The sequence below is a fragment of the Talpa occidentalis genome, unplaced genomic scaffold (genome assembly GCF_014898055.3).
Source record: "Talpa occidentalis isolate TD23 unplaced genomic scaffold, MPIMG_talOcc4v2.1 talOcc4.6, whole genome shotgun sequence".
Taxonomy (NCBI): domain Eukaryota; kingdom Metazoa; phylum Chordata; class Mammalia; order Eulipotyphla; family Talpidae; genus Talpa; species Talpa occidentalis.
The window spans coordinates 79,828,500-79,849,473 of record NW_023604972.1 but is presented as its reverse complement, the minus strand read 5'-3'; the positions used below and the strand labels follow the sequence as shown (position 1 = coordinate 79,849,473).

At 39.1% G+C, this 20,974-nt stretch overlaps 1 protein-coding gene across 7 annotated transcripts in view; it reads left to right on the top strand.

Annotated features, from left to right (window-relative positions):
- LOC119260262 (cAMP-specific 3',5'-cyclic phosphodiesterase 4D) overlaps nucleotides 1–20,974 on the top strand; it is an 832,289-nt gene that overhangs the window by 696,533 nt on the left and 114,782 nt on the right. Inside the window, exon 6 of one of the 7 annotated variants that reach the window (XM_054687947.1) lies at nucleotides 6,905–7,231. The exons of the other annotated variants lie outside the window; for them this stretch is intronic. Coding sequence (XP_054543922.1) covers nucleotides 6,905–6,987 — 83 coding nt within the window. The 3' untranslated portion in view covers nucleotides 6,988–7,231. Of the gene's footprint in view, nucleotides 1–6,904; nucleotides 7,232–20,974 lie in introns of those variants that run through there. 7 annotated transcript variants of the gene reach the window in all.

Below are 20,974 nucleotides of genomic sequence, written 5' to 3'. Positions count from 1 at the left end.
TCAGGCTCAGGCTGGACATGTTGAGCAACATGATCATTTCTATAGCATATGAAGTTTGACTGACAAAGACATTTCCAATATATTGTCTTGAAGTTAAGGTAAATAGTACTCCAAAGCAGAGCTGATAAAGAATGCCACATCCTACAGTCAAGTGGAGATGTTATTATTGTCAATATTCTGTAAATGCCATAAGGTCCTATGCATGTGCATGTAACAGGAATAGCAATCGGAACCACTCTTAAAGGGATGATGAAGCCAGTGTTATTTTTGTGGATTTGTTAATTGTATGCTTCCCCATATTAACTGTTTTTAACAGCTACATCTGAAGATGTACCTGAAGATGAAATTTTAAATGTTATTCCATTGAGTAAGGTCCTCTGAATCACGTTGAGATTTGTATTCTTGATTTCAACTTACACGTGTATTGAATAATGTAAAGGTGTTTTGGATGAGATCTTCCCAAATGACAAAAATAGATACTATATTTCTAGTAAAAACTACTGTCATAAAGATTATGGCTTGTGTTTAGTATGGCATTCATTTGTTCTGAGGGCTGAGGGCAATCATTTTCTTGGCTCACCTGGCATCCATATTCCTTGGGCATACCAGTAGGGAGACTAATATATGTAAAGAAAACTTAGTTTACTTTTATCTTTAAAGGTTATAACTTGAAGGCCCCTCTGATGGCACAGGGGTTAAAGTCTCAGCACTATCAAGCTATCACCAGCCACTGCAACATGAGTTCAATCCCCTGCCAGGGAGGTGACCCACATGGTGCAGCAGACCTCTCCTGATTCGCCCGCTACTCCTCAGCAATGTATTTAAGTTGATCTGCCTGTTCTGCTCCCCACTCTGTCTCTGGTGAATCCTCTCATCCCGCACCTCTAGCCTACACTCCAGTTCTTGTATGCACAAATAAATAAAAATAAATCTTAAAAAAGTTTATAACTTTAATTTTTCCAATTAGTGATGGGTGAGTGTATCAGACCCATTACTATAATTCATATAATAAGAAATTTAAAACATTAACCTATTTCTTTTAAAGTGAAATAAACCATGATAAGTAAAATAAACCAATTTGGGAGGCCTAAGGTAGCTGTATAGTGGGAACAAGTGCTATGAAGAGTTCCACACAAAATAATAAAGTTAAAAATGGTATAGTTGTAGGGAATATCAGAAAACTAAAATATAAAAATGGGGAAGTAAAAGAAGGAAGGATTGTAAGCTGGAACAACACACAATTAGAAGCTAAGGCATGTATCACAAAAATCCTCAATGCTATGTTCCAATAGGAAAATTCTGCCAAGTCAGTGATTCCCAGACATTGGATTTTCAAAATAAAAAATATCGAGCCTGGACATAGTATTACCAACATATCAATTCTTAATATTTGCCAAGTAAAGCTATTTTCAACAGAATAATTACAACTACCATATACTAGAACCATGATTTCATACTAGAATATTTATTTCCTACATCCTACAAAAAATTTATATGGCAGAATAGAAAAGGACACAAAGAGAAGTCATCTTCAAAATGGGCCTGTGGAAATCGTTCATAATGTGTGTGTGTGTGTAACTGTGTTGCATTGGCCTTTTACTTTTCAGTTTCACCAAAGACCAATAAGACTTTTTTTTTTGAATACCGTCTTCCTATGTTTTTTGTACAGTGACCATGTTAAAGTCATTTGTGAGAAATAGAATTGTATCATGTCCTCTTACAGATATCTTCTAGAGAGAAACATTAACTTTTGAACATGACGTAACAACCAAATTTTATGTAACCAATTTTTATTGATCAACTATTTGTGTACCAGGCAAAATAATAAGATCTGTGGATACATAGGTAAACTATGGGATCACATTTCCCACTTCAGAATTTAGTAAAAGAAAGAAAAGTTAAATAAAATACATTATTGAAATGCCTTAAGAATCAAAAAAGCAGGGCCTCCCTGGTGGCGCAGCGGTTGAGCCCTGGGTTGCAAAGCTGCCTGCAGCCTCCGCGGTGCCGGTTCGATCCCCGGCTGCAACCTGGCCACCGGAGGAGGGTCCCACATGGCGTGCAGACCTCTCCTGCCACCCGCTGCTCCCCTCAGCAGTGTACTTTGGTCCTTCTGCCTGCTCTGCTCCCAGCTCTGGCTCTGGTGAATTCTCTCACCCTCCAGCGCTTCTGACTGTATCCAGTGCTTGTATAAATAAATAAATAAATCTTTGGAAAAAAAAAAAAAAAAGAATCAAAAAAGCAAAACACAAGCTGTGTGAGAGCATGTAACCAAATCAGCATTAATCTGTCTCTGAAAGGATTGCTTCTTTATCTTTCGTATGTTTAAGGTATCTTTGTATATTGTGAAAAGACACCATCTTTTGGCAAACAGATAATAAAGGAGTCATCCCTTGGTTGGAAGAACTGAAAAATGGCACTTGCCTTCTGGGGGCATGGTCCAGTGAATGGAGCATCATTAATTAAGGATTTTGCTGAAAGAAATGATATAATCAAATTTGCGTTTTTTAAAGATTTACTTATATATGCATACAAGAACTGGGGTATAAGCCAGAGGTGCAGGGTCGGGGTGTGTGAGAGGATTCACCAGAGATAGTGGGGAGCAGAACAGGTGGATCTACTGAAATACACTGCTGAGAGAAGCAGTGGGCGAGACAGGAGAGTTGCAGTCTGCTGTGCCGTGTGGGTTGCTTCCTGGTGGGCCGGGGATTGAACTCTTGCAGTGGCTGGCGATAGCTTGATAATGCTGTCTTTAACCCCTGTGCCACCAAAGAGGCCCCAAATTTGCATTTTACTCTTAATACCTTGAAGTAGTTAGATATGACTAAACCCTTTCTTTCCATTCACTTGAGTGAAGCAGAAAGGATATCAAACACTTAAAACTGACTAAGATATTGATTGGATGTAACACTTTGATTAGTAGGCAAGACCTGCCCATTCAATTAGAAAGAAGAGCTCTTTTTCTCCCATGCCCCAGGTAGAATGGATTGGTTGAAGTCTAACTCATGTAGATGAACACCCTCTTCTGAATCATACACCCTTCTTTTGACATCTGTGCTTCCTTCATTCATATACAAAGTAGAATTTATTCAGACCTCTCCAGTTTTACATATAAAATTTGGGTGAGCCACATTAAACCAGTGTTGCTATAATTTATTTCTGAAAGGAATGATGTTATTGTTTTAGATCATTGATGTCTGTGAAAGGGAAAATATTTATATTTTGATAAATTCTCTTATTAATGAAATGAAATGCACTCAACTTTGTCATAACATGGTATTCAGTGAAAATGTGCTTTATGAGATCTTGTGGCTTATCTCACAAATGGACAGCTAGGCTTTCCACAGCCTTCTACTGGCAATGAGGGTTGGTTTTTAAGTTTAAGGAATTAATTCTGCTTCTTCTTATCTCAGTGTACACAAAGCTACTTATCACCTAGATGCTTATTGGCAGTTTATCTCGGGTAGAGGAAAACCAGCAACTGGCTCAGCCCATAATCCCTTACCTTAAAGAGCTCTCACAGACCAGGTTCAGAATAATCCTTGAAGAATTTTTAAGAGCGCCATTAGGTTTTGTAGCTACTTGACATAATTGCAATCAAACAGTCATTGTAAAATGCATTCCACTAACATTTTATAGAAATTTATCTTGCAGGCCTATGCTCATATATTGGGTTCAGATAATTAGTTCGTCACTCGAAAATTTTTTAAAGAAACATGGCCCTTTCAATTTTAGTGGCACTTCTCAGCTCTAATTCTGATTACAAGAGGAAAAGCATTATTTATCTTTCGTGAGTTTGTTCTACTTTGTTAGTTCTCACCAATTTTATGATTCTCATTTTTTCCTTAATCATCATTATAGGTATCATTATCCTTTACTGGGTTTCTCCTATGTGCCAGGTATTGTAATAGGAATACAGTAAGCACCATCTCAAATTTATAAATTACCCTATTTTATAGCAAAGGGAGCTGAGACTCAGAGAGGTTAAGGAAAGCCCTAAAATTATATTGTAACAAGTGGCTAAGCCAGGTTTCCAACTCAGGTCTGTCTGACTCTGTGGCCAGTATCTTTCAACTCTGTGCCATCTTTTCTCCCTCATTCTGCCCCAAAGTGGTATACACATCTAGAAAGTACCAAAAGGTGACTTAAAAGGGCAGTCATCCTCTGAGAAGGTAGAAGTAATATGGGGTGGCGGATGGGGTAGATGGTAACTATAAAGGTCACATGTAGAAGTGAGCCAACATTGAGTCAATAACTTGAATGAGGGAGCAAGTACATTACATCACTCTTTCAGCTTTACAATCAGGTGACTGGAGGTGAAGTACTAAAAGAGGCAGAATGAAGACAGGGTGCAGGGCTCCATGTATTTACCTGCAACTCAGATAAATCTTTGCTTTCTTCCCAGACTCTACCATTTCTTTCTTTAAAGCGGCCTGAATTTTATTCATTCCAACATGTATTTTTCATTCAATTCTATTTCCTCATCTTTTCACTAGCTGTGAAACTCACCAAAGACAAAAAAGCTACTCCTAGAACTCTATTCATCTAAAAATTCCTGAAAATTTATTTTAGTCAAGAAATTAGGAATTATTATTCTTGGTTGTGTGAAAAGTGAAAATTTCCAGGTGAGTGGGTTTGGACTTCAATCAGGAATAAGGTACTGCAGTGGAAAGAGGATACTATTTAAAGTAAGGCAGAGTGAGTTCGTCAGGACTGTCACTTTGTATGACCTTAAATGAGTCAGAAAGCAACCTTTGGGCCTTAGTGTGCTCACATGACATGGAAGGGTTAAACCAAATATAAGCCAAAATCCCTTCAATGTTATGATTCTAAATAGATTTTGATGGAATCAATGAGTGTGCATTTCATGTGTCATTATTACTTCTCTCCAGAACAGTTGCTCCTAGTAGGTTTGCTGTGGGTAGCTCAGTAAATCATTTTGATTTGTCTGTATCAACCACAGAGCAGAGGAAACCCACTGTTCTATCATCACACTAAATGACCTTGACTCTTTAAACATCTAGATTTGAATTATAGATATTTCTGAAATGTTTTGGGTAGATTTGAACCATAATAAATCATGGTGTGGCAGACCTCTCCTGCCGAGCCTGCTGCTCCCCTCAGCAGTGTATTTCGTCAGTCTGCCTGTTCCTCTCCCCACTCTGTCTCTGGTGAATCCTCTCACCCTCCCACACATCTGGCCTGTACCCTGGTTCTTGTATGCATGAATAAATAAATCTTTAAAAAAATAAAACAATTTAAAAAAAAAAAAACCACACCACTACAAATGAAAGTTTCATCATTACTAGAACAACTGCCCTTAACCTGCTGGGTAAGAAGTGAATTACGGGTTTTCACTTATAAATGCAGTCTTTGAGATCAGGCCTCTTAAAAAGTCAGGAGATTTAGAGGAAAATGTTATATTCTCAATGAGACTGTGTTTTCATATTGTCATCAGCTATTATTATCAGTACCATTATTATTATTCAGTTCTGATCATTTCCCCACTCTTCCCACCTATTCCCTCCTCCCCCCCAGCCCCCATTTTATTAAAAAAAGAAAGAGAGAAAAAAGGAGGAGAGTGTTTGCTGCAGTCTGGAGAACTGAAAATGGAGTTAATTTTTGGACACGATGGGTGGTTCCGACCCTGAGAGTAAGCTAGGAATGCTTAAAGGAATGGGTCTTGTCTACTGTGCAGGGTCGTGTGCACCTTATCAAAGGCTTTAGTAAAACCTAAAGAATAACAGCAGCAGGTCCTCCAGTCTTGCTTTGGTGGAGGGACATACATACAGGAGCAGATCTCTGAAAGCTCAGACATAGAGGAAGCGTTTTGATCCACTTAATCCACTCTTCTCCTTCAGGGGGTCTTTGCACCAGAGAACACTAAGGAACAAAATCTTAACCAGCAAGCTGCCTTACAGAGGAAGGGTATCTGAGTGCAGGGCTTGCTAGGAAAGCGGAGTGAATCCCCGACTCTGTGGAAATCCGGTCCAGGTTTTACTGAGAGCCAGACACGGTGAATAAGAGGAGCCTCTGAGGGCTGGTTTCTGATGTCGCACGAGGCATGATAAGAATGCCATTGACGTCAGCAGAGTCATCATCAGGGAGAATGGCACCCCAGCTCTTGAAACCACACCAAGCAATTGCAGTGCTTTTGAAAATTAAAAGCCGGTGCTTGGGAGGAGGGGAGAAGCTGCTGAGCGAAGCGGTGGCTCCAGCTGAACTCCTTTCTTTTATGCATTTGCTGTATTTTAAAAAGACAGGCACAAGGAAGCACCGGTGCACACACACACACACACACACACACACACACACTCATTCCCTCCCTCGCGCACACCGGGTCTCAGTGGGCGCTTTAGCTTGAATTGGTAGGAAGAAAGAGGAAACCGAGGGAAAAAAGTATTTAATTTTGTTAACATTTCTAAATACAGATAAAACAAACTGTGCCACCCAGGTGCTGGACAGCAGCCCTGAGCCACAGGAGAAAATACAAGCCTCTAAGACTGAAATTGTTGAGCTAAAACTGATATGCTTGAAATGTGTGTTGATGAATAGATTACAAAGGAGGAATTAAACACTTCAAAAGAGCTACTACAAAGCAACAAAGCCTTCCTCTCCCTTAAACACTACTGGGGACTCTTGAGTGTTTGTGTGTCTGCCTGAGAAAATGACAAAGTCGCGGATTTGAGAAGAAAACACTGCAGGCGGGTTGGGATTTCAGCTTTCAGAGGCAGCTCCAAGAACATCACCTCCAGCTGTAATTCAAAGGTTACCAGATTGGAAAATGTCTTGGAGGTTAGGAAGTCTTTGAAAACAATTCTTTAGTGTAAATTGTCCCCACTTTCAAATTCCACAATTAATCGAATCCTTTCATTCTCTTTCCCATTCCCACTTGTTCTGCCAGTTCCACCCTCACTCCAGCTCCAGCAATTGTCAGACTGTAGAAGAGATGGGGATATCAGCCACACAACGAGCTTTATTTTATAGCCTTGATTGGCAGGTTTCCACGTCCATAAAATCTTTTGCCGATCTGATTTTAATATCCATATCCTTCAGCTGTACCAGAAAGAATGGATCCTAGCTGTAGAAATGTTAGAAGGGAAACAAAAGAGCATATGCACACAAAGCAGAATTTGGCAGAAAATGTGGATTTCATAAATTGCATTATTTGAAACTCCTATTTTAAATGGATTGGGACGAGGAAAGCTGCCACAATGAGAGTGAGGCTCAGTAACAGCCCTTCATTTTCAAAGACCTGTGTCTTTTTGAAAAGAAGAAACTCGAAGCCGCACTCCCTCTATTTGGAATAGAACTGCCACCTCCCTCTCATTTGTTCTTAAGAAATAATGAAGTCACATTAAGATGGGCTTCCTCCAAGAAATAAAGGGAGACGGGGTTTAGCACAGCACAATTACTGTGTATACTTAACCTCACTTGCTTACTCTAGTAATGGAAATATGGCTAATTATCCCCATGGAACTCGATGTTGTACTCTCTGAAAGGATGCAAATAAAACTGTGACTGGGCTGTTTTATTCTGTTCTGGTTTTGTTTTGTCTAAGGCTCATAAATGGAATCTGTCTTCCTCTCTCCTTCCCTTCTTTCCTTCCTTCCAGCTCCCACTCTTCTTTCCGCTCTTTCTTCCTTTTTTAAAAATTTGAAATACATTTTTTTAATATAAAAAGAAAGGATGCTGCACTGCAGAGGACTGTGCATCAGATGATCAGAATCCTCCTTCCAGTCCCCTGATTGTGTGACAGCACTTTGGGTGATGAGGGGAGGCAGGCTGGGGTGGAGATGAATTGGCAAGGACTCTAGAACCTTTTCACAAGGCCACTTGCTCCAAAGGGTTAGAAAACACTGCCTTTCATGTTAATCCTATCAAAGCAATATAGCCCAACTGGTTCCATTCCCTTTCCCATTATACTGCCTTGATTACAATTGCTTAGACCCATCACTCCAAGTTGTTCCTGTCTGTGTGTCTGTCATCTCCTCATCCTGCCCACCACTCCCCTTCTGAGTGGTTCTCCATTCTCAGTCCAGATCATTTCCTCTGGTGAAAAAATGACGGAAGCCTTTCTCATATCTTCCTACCTACAAAATCCTTTTGTCTCACTATTCCTTTCTACACTTGGAGCAATTCTTTTCTACACTCCCAGGCTGCATTTGACTGACTGCCCTATGGGGATATTGAAGCACCCTTTGCACCAGCCACCCTAGCAGGAATCCCAGAAGCCCAAAGAGTCCGGGTGTGCTTTGGAGATGACAGGTTTAGGTTCCCGGAACACTAATTTGCGACAGGAAGTGCTGGTAAGCCTGATCAGAGATGGGAATTAGCATGCAGGCTGGGCAGTCGATTGACAGAGGAAGCTTAAGGAAAAAGAATTTAATCCTTTTCAGGTGTGTTAATTTCCTTTATGGGCAGAATTACCACACACTTGGAGTATTTTTTGGTCTTTCTTTTCCCTAAGCTCTAGCCTCATTTCATAGGGAGGAGGCAAGGATAAATGCAGTAAATTTGATTATGGACACCACTCTAACCCTAGCTTAATGAGCCATGGGAACAAAATACCTCAATCTCCTCTAACTGCTGTAATCTAAAACTAAAAGCATTGAGAACATTGTGGGTTTGGTTACACATATTTGTAGCACTGGCCTTGCCTAGCATTTGAGCTATTCTTCAGGAGATCTGAAACTTCTCAATTCTTCAAGTAACAGGTATGGATCTTTTAGAATTAATTTTTTAAAAAAAATACCAAGGAAATTGAGATCTGAAAAAAGTATCCACACCAACATGTGCCTTAGCTACCTCAGTTTTTTAATTAAAAAAAATAAAACAGTATTACTAACTCTGAAGACCCAGTTTCCCCATAGCCTCCACCAGCCCAAATCCCCTTCCTCCTATTCCAGAACAATGTCTGCCATAAATTTGGGAAATAGTGGCCTTAATTACATTTTTGTCTTTTTACTGTGTCCATCTTTATTCATAAGTAATATATTACAATTTTAAAAACTCAGTAGTATCATTTAGATTAAAAGTTTAATCCAACAGTATGTTTGTTGTGTTGTTTTTTTCCCCTCCTATTCCTCCCTGTAATTCCCATTGACTGCTTACAATAGATCAACTGTAGTAGAGTGATATGAGAAAGTTGATTAGCACAACCATGTGGAGACCCTCCCTCTCAGAGAGGGAGACTGGTTAGGAAGCAAAGTTATCAGGGCAAAATTCAGAGAGATCAATGGGAAAGAAACTTAGAGTCAGGCTGAGCTGAGAGAAATGAGGAGAGGGAGCTAAGAGCTTGTTCTGCTCAAGTGGAAATCACACTTGCTGGTAACCAGCTTAGGATGAGCTGGTTTTACAGCATACCTTTGGTGTGACCTTGAGCAAACTGCTGCCCACAATTACTTCTCTTGACTCCTCAGTGGTCCACATGTGTAAAATAAAATCCCAGAATCAGAGCTAAAATGCAAGTAATAGAATGATTCACTCAGTCTCCTTTATTTTTTAACTAAGGAAATAAGACCTAGAAAGATATTATGATTTACAGATATGTCAGGACAGAATCAGAAGCTGGGCTTGCAATAGGAAAGTTGTTCTCTGCGGATATTTTCCAAACATACACCTTTTCAATATTTCCAGAGTAATATGTTGATTGACTTGACATATGTGTACAAACACTTAAAATGAAGTAGAGACAAGACCCATCTGTTAAATAATACTGCTTTTAAACAATGTACAGATGAGAAAATTGATGCTCAGAATTTAAGCTGCTTTCCCAGGTCATGTAGCTTTTAAGTAGTAGAACCAAGATTTGGGCGCAGGACCTGTTTTCACAAACATGGTTGTAAGGTCAGGAATGACACAGTGCAGGTTTTCTGATCCAGCAGACCGGGTAAAGGAGGAGTCCTGGAGCCCTCAGTGGTTTTTGCAGGTCTTTTATTGGGATTTACCCGGTACACAGCAGGCAGGAGTGCTGGGGGGGCCGGGAGGCTGGCAGGCCTCCCAGCCCCCAGCTCTCTGCTTCTCTCTGGGCTTCTCATGCTTCTTTCTCAGCTTCTGCTTGCGTCCCCGTGACACCGCCCTTAAAAAAAGCACAGTCTTAGCCCAGGTGAATCCTATTTACATCTGCCCACAGCCTACTGCAGGTGCCCGCCATCAGGCATGCATTCAGGACCGCAAGGATCCATCATCTATCCTGATGGCGGGAGGGCAGAAAAGCCTGACATTTTTCCTTACCCTACAATGGTTTTAACCACTGTGCTACCCCAAGCTACTTCAGTACAGGCTCCTTCCAAGCACATTCACTTCCAGTCATCCCTGCCACAAAGGCTTCCACGCCCAGATGTTTTCAGAGTTACAAGGGCAAGCATATTTCCTGTCTGCAGGTACTAGGGGGCAGAGTACCTGGAAAGGAGTAGAACCTTAGAAATAAGGGTAAAACATTTGTTTGGATACTCCTATTGAGAACTCCATTGTTAAGAGCGGGGAAACTTGGTGATGAATATTTTAAATAAACTGGAGAGTCACAGGTTTGGGGGTCAAATGTTTTAATGCCAAAATAACAGGGTAGGAATAACAAATTGGAGGTATTTAGCAAAATGAAGGCATAAAAGGATAGGTACGGCGGCTGAGGGAAGGGAAACAAAGGTTACCTGAGTTTTGTTACTGTTTTTTTTAATCAGCTGAATTGCCTCAAATGGAAGAGAAAGTAAATATCAAAGAAGGATTGGCTTATAGAAACTTAAAGAAGATGCTGTGGAGACATTTTTATAATCATCTGCAGTATTGCTTATGACTGAAGATAGAAAGTATACTGTGTGGGATTTCGAGACATCCTGAGGCGCAGGCGATAAACACACACGTGTGTTCTTCATGTTGATTGGTCTTCAGAAATTAGGGGTGGCATAATATCATCAGCATAACAGAGCTTTTGCCATGGGACCAAAAGAAACATCTACTGGCTTTGGGCAATGAGAATTTGGAATAGCGACAGACTTTCAAAAACAGGAGAATATCATTTCAAACATCCTGAGATGAGACACTCACTCATGATTTAAAGTATTTTAAAATAGTCTTTGACCTGAGACCTTTCCTCAGTTTTGTTATTTCAGTTAGAGTGGTTATTAGTATAGAAGAATTTTTCTCAAAATGTGTTTTTAGGAAGTGGCTGGTGGCTCAGAGGGTTAAGTCTCAGCACATGAAGCTATTCGCAGCTACTGCAGCATGAGTTCAATCCCCGGCCAGAGAGCAACCCGCATGGCACAGCAGACCTCTCCTGTCTCGCCCACTGCTCCCCTCAACAGTGTATTTCAGTAGATCTGCCTGCTCTGCTCCCCACTCTGTCTCTGGTGAATCCTCTCATCCCCTGCACTTCTGGCCTGTACCCCAATTCTTGTATGCATAAATAAATATTTTTTTTAAATGTGGTTTTAGATGGGGGCTCCCCACATATTTAAGTTTAAAGTGATCTGGGGGTAACTTATTAATGGATCAGGGATTTTATTGGAATAATGGAAATGTTCGGAACAACACAGAGTTGGTAGTTACGTGACATTGTGAATAGACCAAATGCCACTGAGTTACTCATTTTAAGGTTTTTAATTTTATATTATGTGAATTTCATCTCAATAAATTAGTTTAGTGACAGAGAATTTAGCATTAAGAGCAACATCAGAGTATAGCTTTATGAATTAAAAAAAAAAAAAAGTGTTCTTGGCTACCCTAAGCCTGTGTGGTGTTCTTGAAAGCCTACCTTGTGACTTACTAATATTGGAATTCACATACTCCAGGGGCCTGGTGCATAGATGGAATCATATGTATTTGATCATTTTGAATGAATGGGTGATTTTCACCAGATCATACTCACTGAAGCCCACATCAGGGGGCTACCGCAGACTGTATGTTGTGGGATATTTTTAAGGAAACTTGGACAAAACTGTCAACAAAATGAAAATTACTTTCAGCCTTTTAAAAAGTGGGTTGGTAAAAATTAATAGTTTTGGATTTTGGTATGTTGTTGATTTGATTTCGTTTTGCCTTTTTCACCCATCAGCCTCTGTGGAATTATAGCTCGCACGAGGGATTTACTTTTGTCCTACTTTTCCATTTTTGGCCCTTCAGAGCCATTTCTTTGAATATAGGAGATTGGAAAGATGGTGATATTGAAATGAGTCATAGGATGTTTCTACCTTAACCCTTTTGGAGTTGAGTGAATGAATAACGTTAAAACATACAACAGTGCTCAAAGATTGAAAAGTAGTGTTACTGAAATGAAAGTTATTGTGTTCTAAGTTTGCTTTATTATACCCTTTTGTTATTTTCTTTGTCTTATTACCACCATTGAAAACAAACAAGTTATAGGTGTACCCGGAAAAATAATGATAATCAGATGAAAAAAAAAATCAAGCTTCATAAAATTAGTCTGTATCATCTGTTCTTGCATTAGAAACTTTTTGCCCTCGCTCTCCCAAAAACTATTTCAATTTTGCAAATACTGTACTTCTATATACAGAGTTCATGTGTTGTTAGCGCCTGTATTTTACACAGAGATCACACTTTCTCCTGCTCTCTTCTTTTTTTTTTTTAAAAAAAAAAAGATTTATTTATTTATGCATACCAGAACTGTGGTGTAAGCCAGAGGGGTATGTGTGTGTGTGTGTGTGTGTGTATTCACCAGAATGGGGAGCAGAACAGTCAGATGTAATGAAGTACACTGCTGAGGGAAGCAGCCGGCAAGACAGGAGAGGCCTGCTGCCCCACGTGGGTTAGCTCCCTGTCTGGCATGGGGGATCGAACTTGCGCTGTAGTAGCTGGCAGTAGCTTGATAGCAGTCTTTAACCCCTGCGCCACCAGGGAGGCCCCCTGCTCTCTTCTTAAAGAAATCAGTGTTAACTAGGGTTTTTCTAAAAGCATTTTAATTTATTTACCCACCATGAGAAGGATTCCTGGATCTATAAACCACTATATAGTTTTTTTGCAATTTAAGCAGGATCTCACTTTTAGAAAAACAGTAATATCAGGTATCTTCATTAAAGGAGACAGAGGTCACTTGGCTCTCTTTTTTCTTTCTTAATTCCTTCACTCTCCCAAGCCCCATGGCCTAATTGTCATTTGTAGGATATTAAGTATAAAATAGCAGAACTTGGAAGCTTTTCCTGAGATAAACAAGATTTTGCTTCATTTGTGGTACATCTACTGTTGGTGCTGAAGAAGGGAAGAAAGAGGACAGGTGCATGCACACAAGAGAGGATATTGAAACTGAAAGAAAGTTTGGTCCTAGAGAGAGAGGAGAATGAGGTCAAGCACTCTGTTTAGTTCCTAGGAAGAAAACAATACTTAAAAGTACTCAGTGAATTGTGAATAAATGCTGTCCTTCTTTTAAATTCATGCCCTGATGATTCCTTTGTAGAAAGCACAGTATAGCAAAACCACTAAGATCTAGTCCTTTGAATATCAATGCTGTGGGCAAGTTCCAAATAAGACCTACTTCATACAAATGGTTTTATCCATTTATCTGAATTGCTGTATTTGCTAGCAACAAATATTTATTGTAGCACCTTCTATGTGCTGGGCATCTGAGACCTGGGATGCACAGATGGAAAACACAGAATTTAACAGTTATGCAGTCTACTGTATATTAGACAGAAAGGTAAGTCAACAGAATTAAAATACAATGTGTTTAGAGTGCAGAATTATTAAAACACAACAGCTGCTCAGTGGAGAAGGCTTCAAAAGGTGTGGCCAGCCAAAGTGGAGACGTGGCCTCTGCAAAGTGACAAAGGCAAGAAATCCCTGACATGTTGGAGAAACAATTCTATGGTTTAAGAAGTTAAAGGCCAATAGAAATGTTAAAAACAGAAGTTAGAAAGATAAAGGACCTACTTTTCATTATATACTATGTTGGACACCATGAAGAATGAAAATTATTGAGGAGATACAGCTAGCATTATTGAGCCTATAATTTAATTTATATCCTTGGACACATATCCATAATGGAATTCAATTCTTTGGGAGGTTATGGATTACTTGATCCAGAAATATTTAAATTTATATTGGCTAGCAATAATAGGGAGTTGATATTTTAAATGTAGTGAGAATAGTTGGATTAAACAGTCTATTGACATGGTGTACTGTTCTCTTCCTCCCCCGCTTTTGTCACCAACTAACCAACAAAACCAAGTTTTATCTTCAGTGTTTGCCTTTTACCATGGTGCAAATACTCCACTATGGAAGATTTGGGTAAAGTAAATACACAGATAGAAAGCAGTTGGCTCCCCAAATGAGATGCACAGATGTTGAATTGAGGATAATGTGTGACAGTTGTGACAGTCCTAGAGTAGAGTGTCTAGATGAGAGAGTTAGAAGGGATTTGGGCTGTAAAAGCCTCAACCTGTCAAACTAAGATGTTTTGGACATTAGCCTAAAGTTAATATACAGTCACTAATGGGTTTTGAACATAGATGGGTAAAGCAATATTGTGACAAAAACAGTATTTTACAAAGATTCATCTGAGAATAAGATGAATAATTCATAGTAGTAAGACCCCCCAAATAGAATAACATGCCAATGAGACGTTCCTCATATAAGTGAGAGTAATTCAATTCAGTGACCCACTTGGAATTTTGTAATAACTCCTCTGTTGAGAAATTGTTTCCTAGAGTGTTGGGGAAAGCTGCTGTGAAGGCAGAGAGATAGTATTGGCCAAGTGTAGAGAAATTGAGTTCAGATGAAGGAGTTGGCATTTGGACCCGCAGTGTACTGTATTTTTATTGGCATTTAGTCTTGTCATTATTGATGCTAATGATTATATTGAATAATTACCAGCCATTGTTAATTATTTAAAGCCAGGTGCTAATGCAGCCTCTCATCTTCCAGAATGTTATCTTTCTTTGAACTTTTTAAAAACTGTTTGAAATGTGGAAACTTGGAATAGGAGTTCTATCCCAGCAGCACATCTGCAACCCTTCCTACTTCCTGCTGTCTTTTCTGTCCTTTCATCTTCCACGCCTCCTAGGCCCATCCTGCCTGCCAGTCCAGCTTCCCAACCTCCCCACTTATTCTCCAGCCTGCTGCCTGGCTGCAGTGTCATCATTCTAACTGCTCTGAATTGGTATCTCCTTTTACCAGAAATCCTGCCACCATGGAGTACGTGCAGAGTAGCTTCCTTTTGACTCTCTTAAAACTCTGAGGGATATTTTGGACACCCATTGCTTTGTAATTCAATAATAGGGCATTTTTGGTTTCTTTTTATTGAAGTTATGCTAATTTTTAAAAATACGCTGAGAGGGAAAAGAAAGGTAGTAAAAGACACGTACATAGATGCTCATGGAGTACGTTTGCACATGTTCTTGACAAATGGCCTTTTCAAAACCTGTCTGAGCAGGTCTGAACTGTGTAAATTTGGTAAATCAGGGTCAAAAGACAAAAAATTGGTTCGTATCCTCATTATAGAGTGTCAGTTATACACAGATAACACACTAAAAAGAAGCCCAAGGGATGAGTTTTCTAAAAGTCACTTCTTCTTTACTCTGATTATTCAATGGGGAAGTTCATACTTTATGCCATTTTTATTTCTTGAATGTATTAGCTCAAGAAAGTACATTATAATACAATTTAATACCACCATTCTGAAAACTGATAATTAATTTGGACAAAGATTCCCATTTTATTACCTTTTATATATTTTAGGCTACATATATTTAGATTATTAATATATTTATTTTATATTTTAGGCTACAGAGACACACATGAATATATATAAGCTATATGTATTAAGACTAGAGCAAGTATGAATCCACTAACTTCAATATAATAAATGTGTTTTCCAATTATAATTCTAAATCTTCCAGAATATTGTGGGAGTTACACTGTGGGGGAATCTAAACAGGACCAAAATCATTGCAAAGTTATTTTTGCACTATTGTTAATTATTTATGTAATCATAGATTATGACTTGCAGAATAGTCTCATGAAACAGCAGTAACTCTTGATAAGTAAGCTCGGCATGTTCTCTCAGTCTTTTCTCTACATACACACCATGTCTTGGGAAACATGAGACATATATATGACCTCAATTATTAGCAAAAATATACACCCCAAATATTAAGAATTCAGCACCAGCTTCATAAGGTTTCCCTTTCTCTGGTAGAAAGCATCACCAACAGGAAGGAAACCATGGAGGTCTCTGAACAGCCAAAATAGATAACCACAACTTCCCCCACTAAAGATAATACATTTCAGGGCCACCCTGGTGGCACAAGGGGTTAAGACACAGCACTATGAAGTTATCCACAGCTTCTGCAGCACAAGTTCAATCCCCAACTCTCGTATGCATAAATAATTAAATCTTAAAAAAGAAGATAATACAACTTCACTAGCAAGAGAAGTGTATCACCATATTTTAGTGGTGATTCATATAAGCTCGTTCATGTGGTTCCAAACCTTGCATAATCAGATGAGCAAACTGGAAAAGGGTGAGTAAGAGATTCCAGGGAGAGTAACAACTAGTGGTAGTTAAGTGAGAGCTGATGGCTTGAAAACAAAAAAAGATACATACAACCTGTCAAAATCATCCCAAAAAGCATAGTTGCTTGGGAACTTTTTGAAAGAAGGAATCAGCCCAACCTGTCTTGGGAAACACAACAGCTTCTTTATCTGGAGAGCTGGGTATAATAATTGACGTTCAAGTTGACGGCATGAGTTATCAAAAAAAAGCTAACGTATATTTTGCTTGATATGTATTGATTTTCTATATATTATGGAAGGAATTCTATTTTATGCACATAAAAAATGTTTATCTACATCTAACTCCTTTTCCTGGACATAGTTTCAGTCCTCACCCCTACTCCCTTTCTCTCTTTGATCTATTACCTGGTGGCTTCCCCTCTTTCAGACGGGTTGAGTTCCTCCTGCCTTTAGGGAAAATCAATCTTTGATCACGTGTTCCTCCAATTACTGCCTCACATCTCTACTGAATTTTCTCAGCAAATTTCTGGAAAGGAGAATTCACACTCATTACCTCTACTTACTTTTCCTTTTGTTAATTCTTCCATCTCAGCGTTGCAATCAGCATGTAGTTCTACCTCTTCATTGAAACTACTTTTACTATGGTTCCTCTGATCTCCTAGTTGCCAGATCAACCTTTCAGCTCATTTCTCATTAGGTTTCTTTAATGAAATTGGCAGTTTGTCCTTGAAACGCTCCTCTTCCTGGATGGACGCCATACACTGTCTCCCTCCTAGACTGAAATTCCTCTACATCTTCCTTTGAGCTGGGATCACAAGATCCCATTTTCAGTTTCCTGCTCTCTCACTTTGCTTATCCCTGGGATTCACTCAGCATTCTTGTTATTTAACCATGTCTATTCTGGTAACACCTAAATTGATATCACAGTACATCTTTGTCTCTTCTAAATAGCTTGAAAACCCAACTCTTAGTGGAAATTCCCACCTGAGTGTCCCACAGGCTTATCAGATTCTTGTGTCTTTAATCAAATTTTGTTTTTCCCCTAAGCTTGTTCCTCTTTATGTATGTTCTTTATGTGTGTTCTTATGTTCCTCTCAGTTGGTGATAATTCTCGGTCAATTGAGCTCATACATGCTCAAAAAATAAAGCAAAACTGCATCACAAAGGCATTAAAACTACAAATTTAGCCATTCAGAAATAATCAGTGTTACTATTTACTTTATAGCTTTCCAAATGTTTGTGCAGTCATATGTATTTTTAACAAGATCCCTACATTTTACTATTTACAACTGTGACAATTTACTTTTCATTTAACAAATAGCATAATCATTTTCCTGCACCAAAATATATTTCTTCAAAATAATTTTGTAGCTGCTTATGTTCTAGCCAATTGTGCTATTTAACTAATAATGCTGAACATTTAGATCATTTTTGTCAATTTTCCCTCCTTGCTTTTTCTTAAGAAAGAAATGACTATAGTGAGGGGAGAAAAAGATAAAACATCAAATATAAAAATAAATTCTTAGGAATGGAGGAGAGAATTTCCTAGTATATGATAGTGGCAGTAATATTAGCTTAATTATACTCAGTAACTCAATAAGTAGCATAGGTTATTAGTGCTTCTGTGTGCCCTATTCTAAAGACTTGGCATAATTCTTGCCATAAATCTGTGGGCTTCGATCCATTATTGCTCTCATGTTATAGTCATAGAATCTGAAGCACAGAGAGACTAAATAACTATCTCAGGATCCCAGGGTCACATGGGTAATAAGAAAAAGAGCCAGGAGTCAAACTTGGGCAGTCTGTTCCAAAGATGGACTCCTAACAACAATGCTAATATAACTTTTATTGTACCCTAGAGTATCCTTCCTACCAGAGTGTACCACTTAGCATTCACTTTCTTAGAACAATAATAAATAATATAGTTAGCTGAGTTATCAAAACCTTTAGTGGATAATGGATAGAGAAAAGAAGACACCTTTTCTATGGGATAGTAATGAATATTTTATTCATGTCAGTGGTTATTCTAGTTTGTTTTTGATAATGTGATGGGCAAAACATACTAGCAGTTTAACAGCGAAACCCTAATGTCATGTTTAACATGATTTCTTTAGTAGAATTGATGGAATTACTGGTTCATTTTCAAAATTAAGGTTAACATTTGTGAATTATTCACATCTACTAATACCAGGAACTAAATTTTTCAGTGGTGAGTAATATAATCCCCTACCATCAATTCCACCTGTCTACCTAATTCTGTCATTCTTATTCTGTTTTGCTAGTGAGGTTGCATTTCATCTGTTATACTCTAGATATGTCTGGCATTTGTGCCTGCACATGGAAAGAAAGAAAGCAAGACGTGAGAAAGAAGGAAAGAAGAACAGGCGAGTAGGGAAAAGAAGGGAAAGAGGAGGAGGGAAGGAGGGACAACTGAATTCTAGATTTCCCCATCTCCTACACATTTGCTCCAACCATAACTTCCTCATCTCTGTTGCTCAGACCACAGTTTGGATGTCTTGTGTCCCTTCTTTCTATTATATCTCATATCCAAATCTATCAAGATCTCCTGAAGCCCTTACTATCAAAATATACCCAGAGCCCAAGTCCTTCTTACCACTTTAACAGTTACTCTGCTACTGCAAGACACCACCTTCTCTGGCCTACGGTGATTTTGATAACCTCCTAATAGGTCATCTATGTCCGCACTTGCTGAACTACAGTCTTTCCTAAACACAGCAACCAGTGCAGATCATGTCATTGCTGTGCCCACACCAACAATGACTCCCCAGTTCCCTTGGAGTTATGGTGCTCATTGTGGCCCACAACATACAACTGTTTTGGTTTTGTCTCTGGCTTTATTTCCCATTCTTCTCTGCCTCATTCACTCAGCTCCAGACGCACTAGCCTTCTCGCAGCTCTTCAGACACATAGGCATGCTTCCATCTTAAGAACTTGGCACTGCAAGCAATGCTTTTTTTTTCCCCCAGTAACTTCAAATCCCCATATCTTCTTTGTGCATCTTGTCATCATCTTCCCTGAGGCCAGTCTTGACTAATGTGTTTCTTAACCTGCATCTCAAATAACACCTATTCATGGTCTCTGGTCTACTGTTTGTTTGTTTTTATAGCATGCCATTCCTTCCAGCACATAATTTACTGTATGCATTATGTATTGTTTTTCATCCCTGCTAGACTATGAACTACTTGTAGGCAAGGATCTTTCCGTATTTTGTGGACAAGTATATCTACCTATTTTGTATACATATGATAGTGATATCTATGAAATATATACCACATATCATATATATACTCGTACACTCACACTTCAGGCCTGCTTAGTGCTCAGTGTGTTCTTGATTAATGAATAATCAGCCTACTCAATGTCTCTTACAGAGATGATTTTACTGCAGTTGTTTCCCATTAAGGGCACTGTACTCATTGCCAAATCCCCTTCCCCAAACAAGAAGTTCAGCTAAGAGATCAAGTACATCAAGGATATCAGCCCTTTCGTCTATGAAAGCTGTGGTCTTGGTCTTTGGCTGCTAATTCCCTCTGGATTTACGACAGAGAAATGTAGGTGGAGAACAGTCCACAATTAATAGACATTTTCAAAAGAAAGGACTATCTATTTTTAAGAATAACATCTTATTTACCAATTGAGGTTTTATGTAAATGACTGGGCTGCATTGGGGCATTTGCCCAATGGGAGACATCCAAGGGGACAGATTTAACCCCAGGAACCTACCCGAATGTGGGGTCCTAAGTTGCTCCCTATTATCACCTTAGGAAACTACCAAAAGTTCCCATGAGAATAAGCCTTCATTTTACTGATTATTTTCTAGTCCCAGAATCATGTTGCACAGTTGTAGGCTGAAAAGAAACAAACTGAAACAAGCTGAAAATTGGCAGGAACTGTCCCCTGTGAGGTCACAGAAAAGCCATAAAGAGAAAAGATGTGGCTGCAGGACAAGGCAGGGCAGCTTCTACTTGACTGGAATGAAGCTTTGGGGAACCCCAAAGAGGAAATGTTAAAGTCCTGTGTGACACCAAGAAAGATATATGGATCATCAAAACATGCAGTTAGACATTCTTTGCTCTCCCCTCTCCCTTTAAGGAAAACAAACCTCACAAGCTACATTTTGGAAACAAGTGAAATTTTGAACATAGCTGAGATCCTGTTGCAGTAGCATAGGTTAGTTCAAGTTGCCAGCTCTGGAATAACAGCTCTGAATCAGAGCTCTGCTACTTACTACTTCTTAGTTGGGAGACCTTGTGCCTCCTAATCTGTTTCCACAGAGAAAAGAAGGCTAACAATAGCATCTCTCTTTATGTGGTCATTAAATGAGATGATCCACATGGTGCTTGGCTCAATGCCTCTTATGTGGACAGTATTCAACAATACCGTCTATTGTGCTGCATAGCTGCTGTAGCTACTATCCTTGTAGATTTTTAAATGAAATGGAATGAGATGGGGATAGGGTAGAGAAATATCTAGGAGTATTGACTGGTGA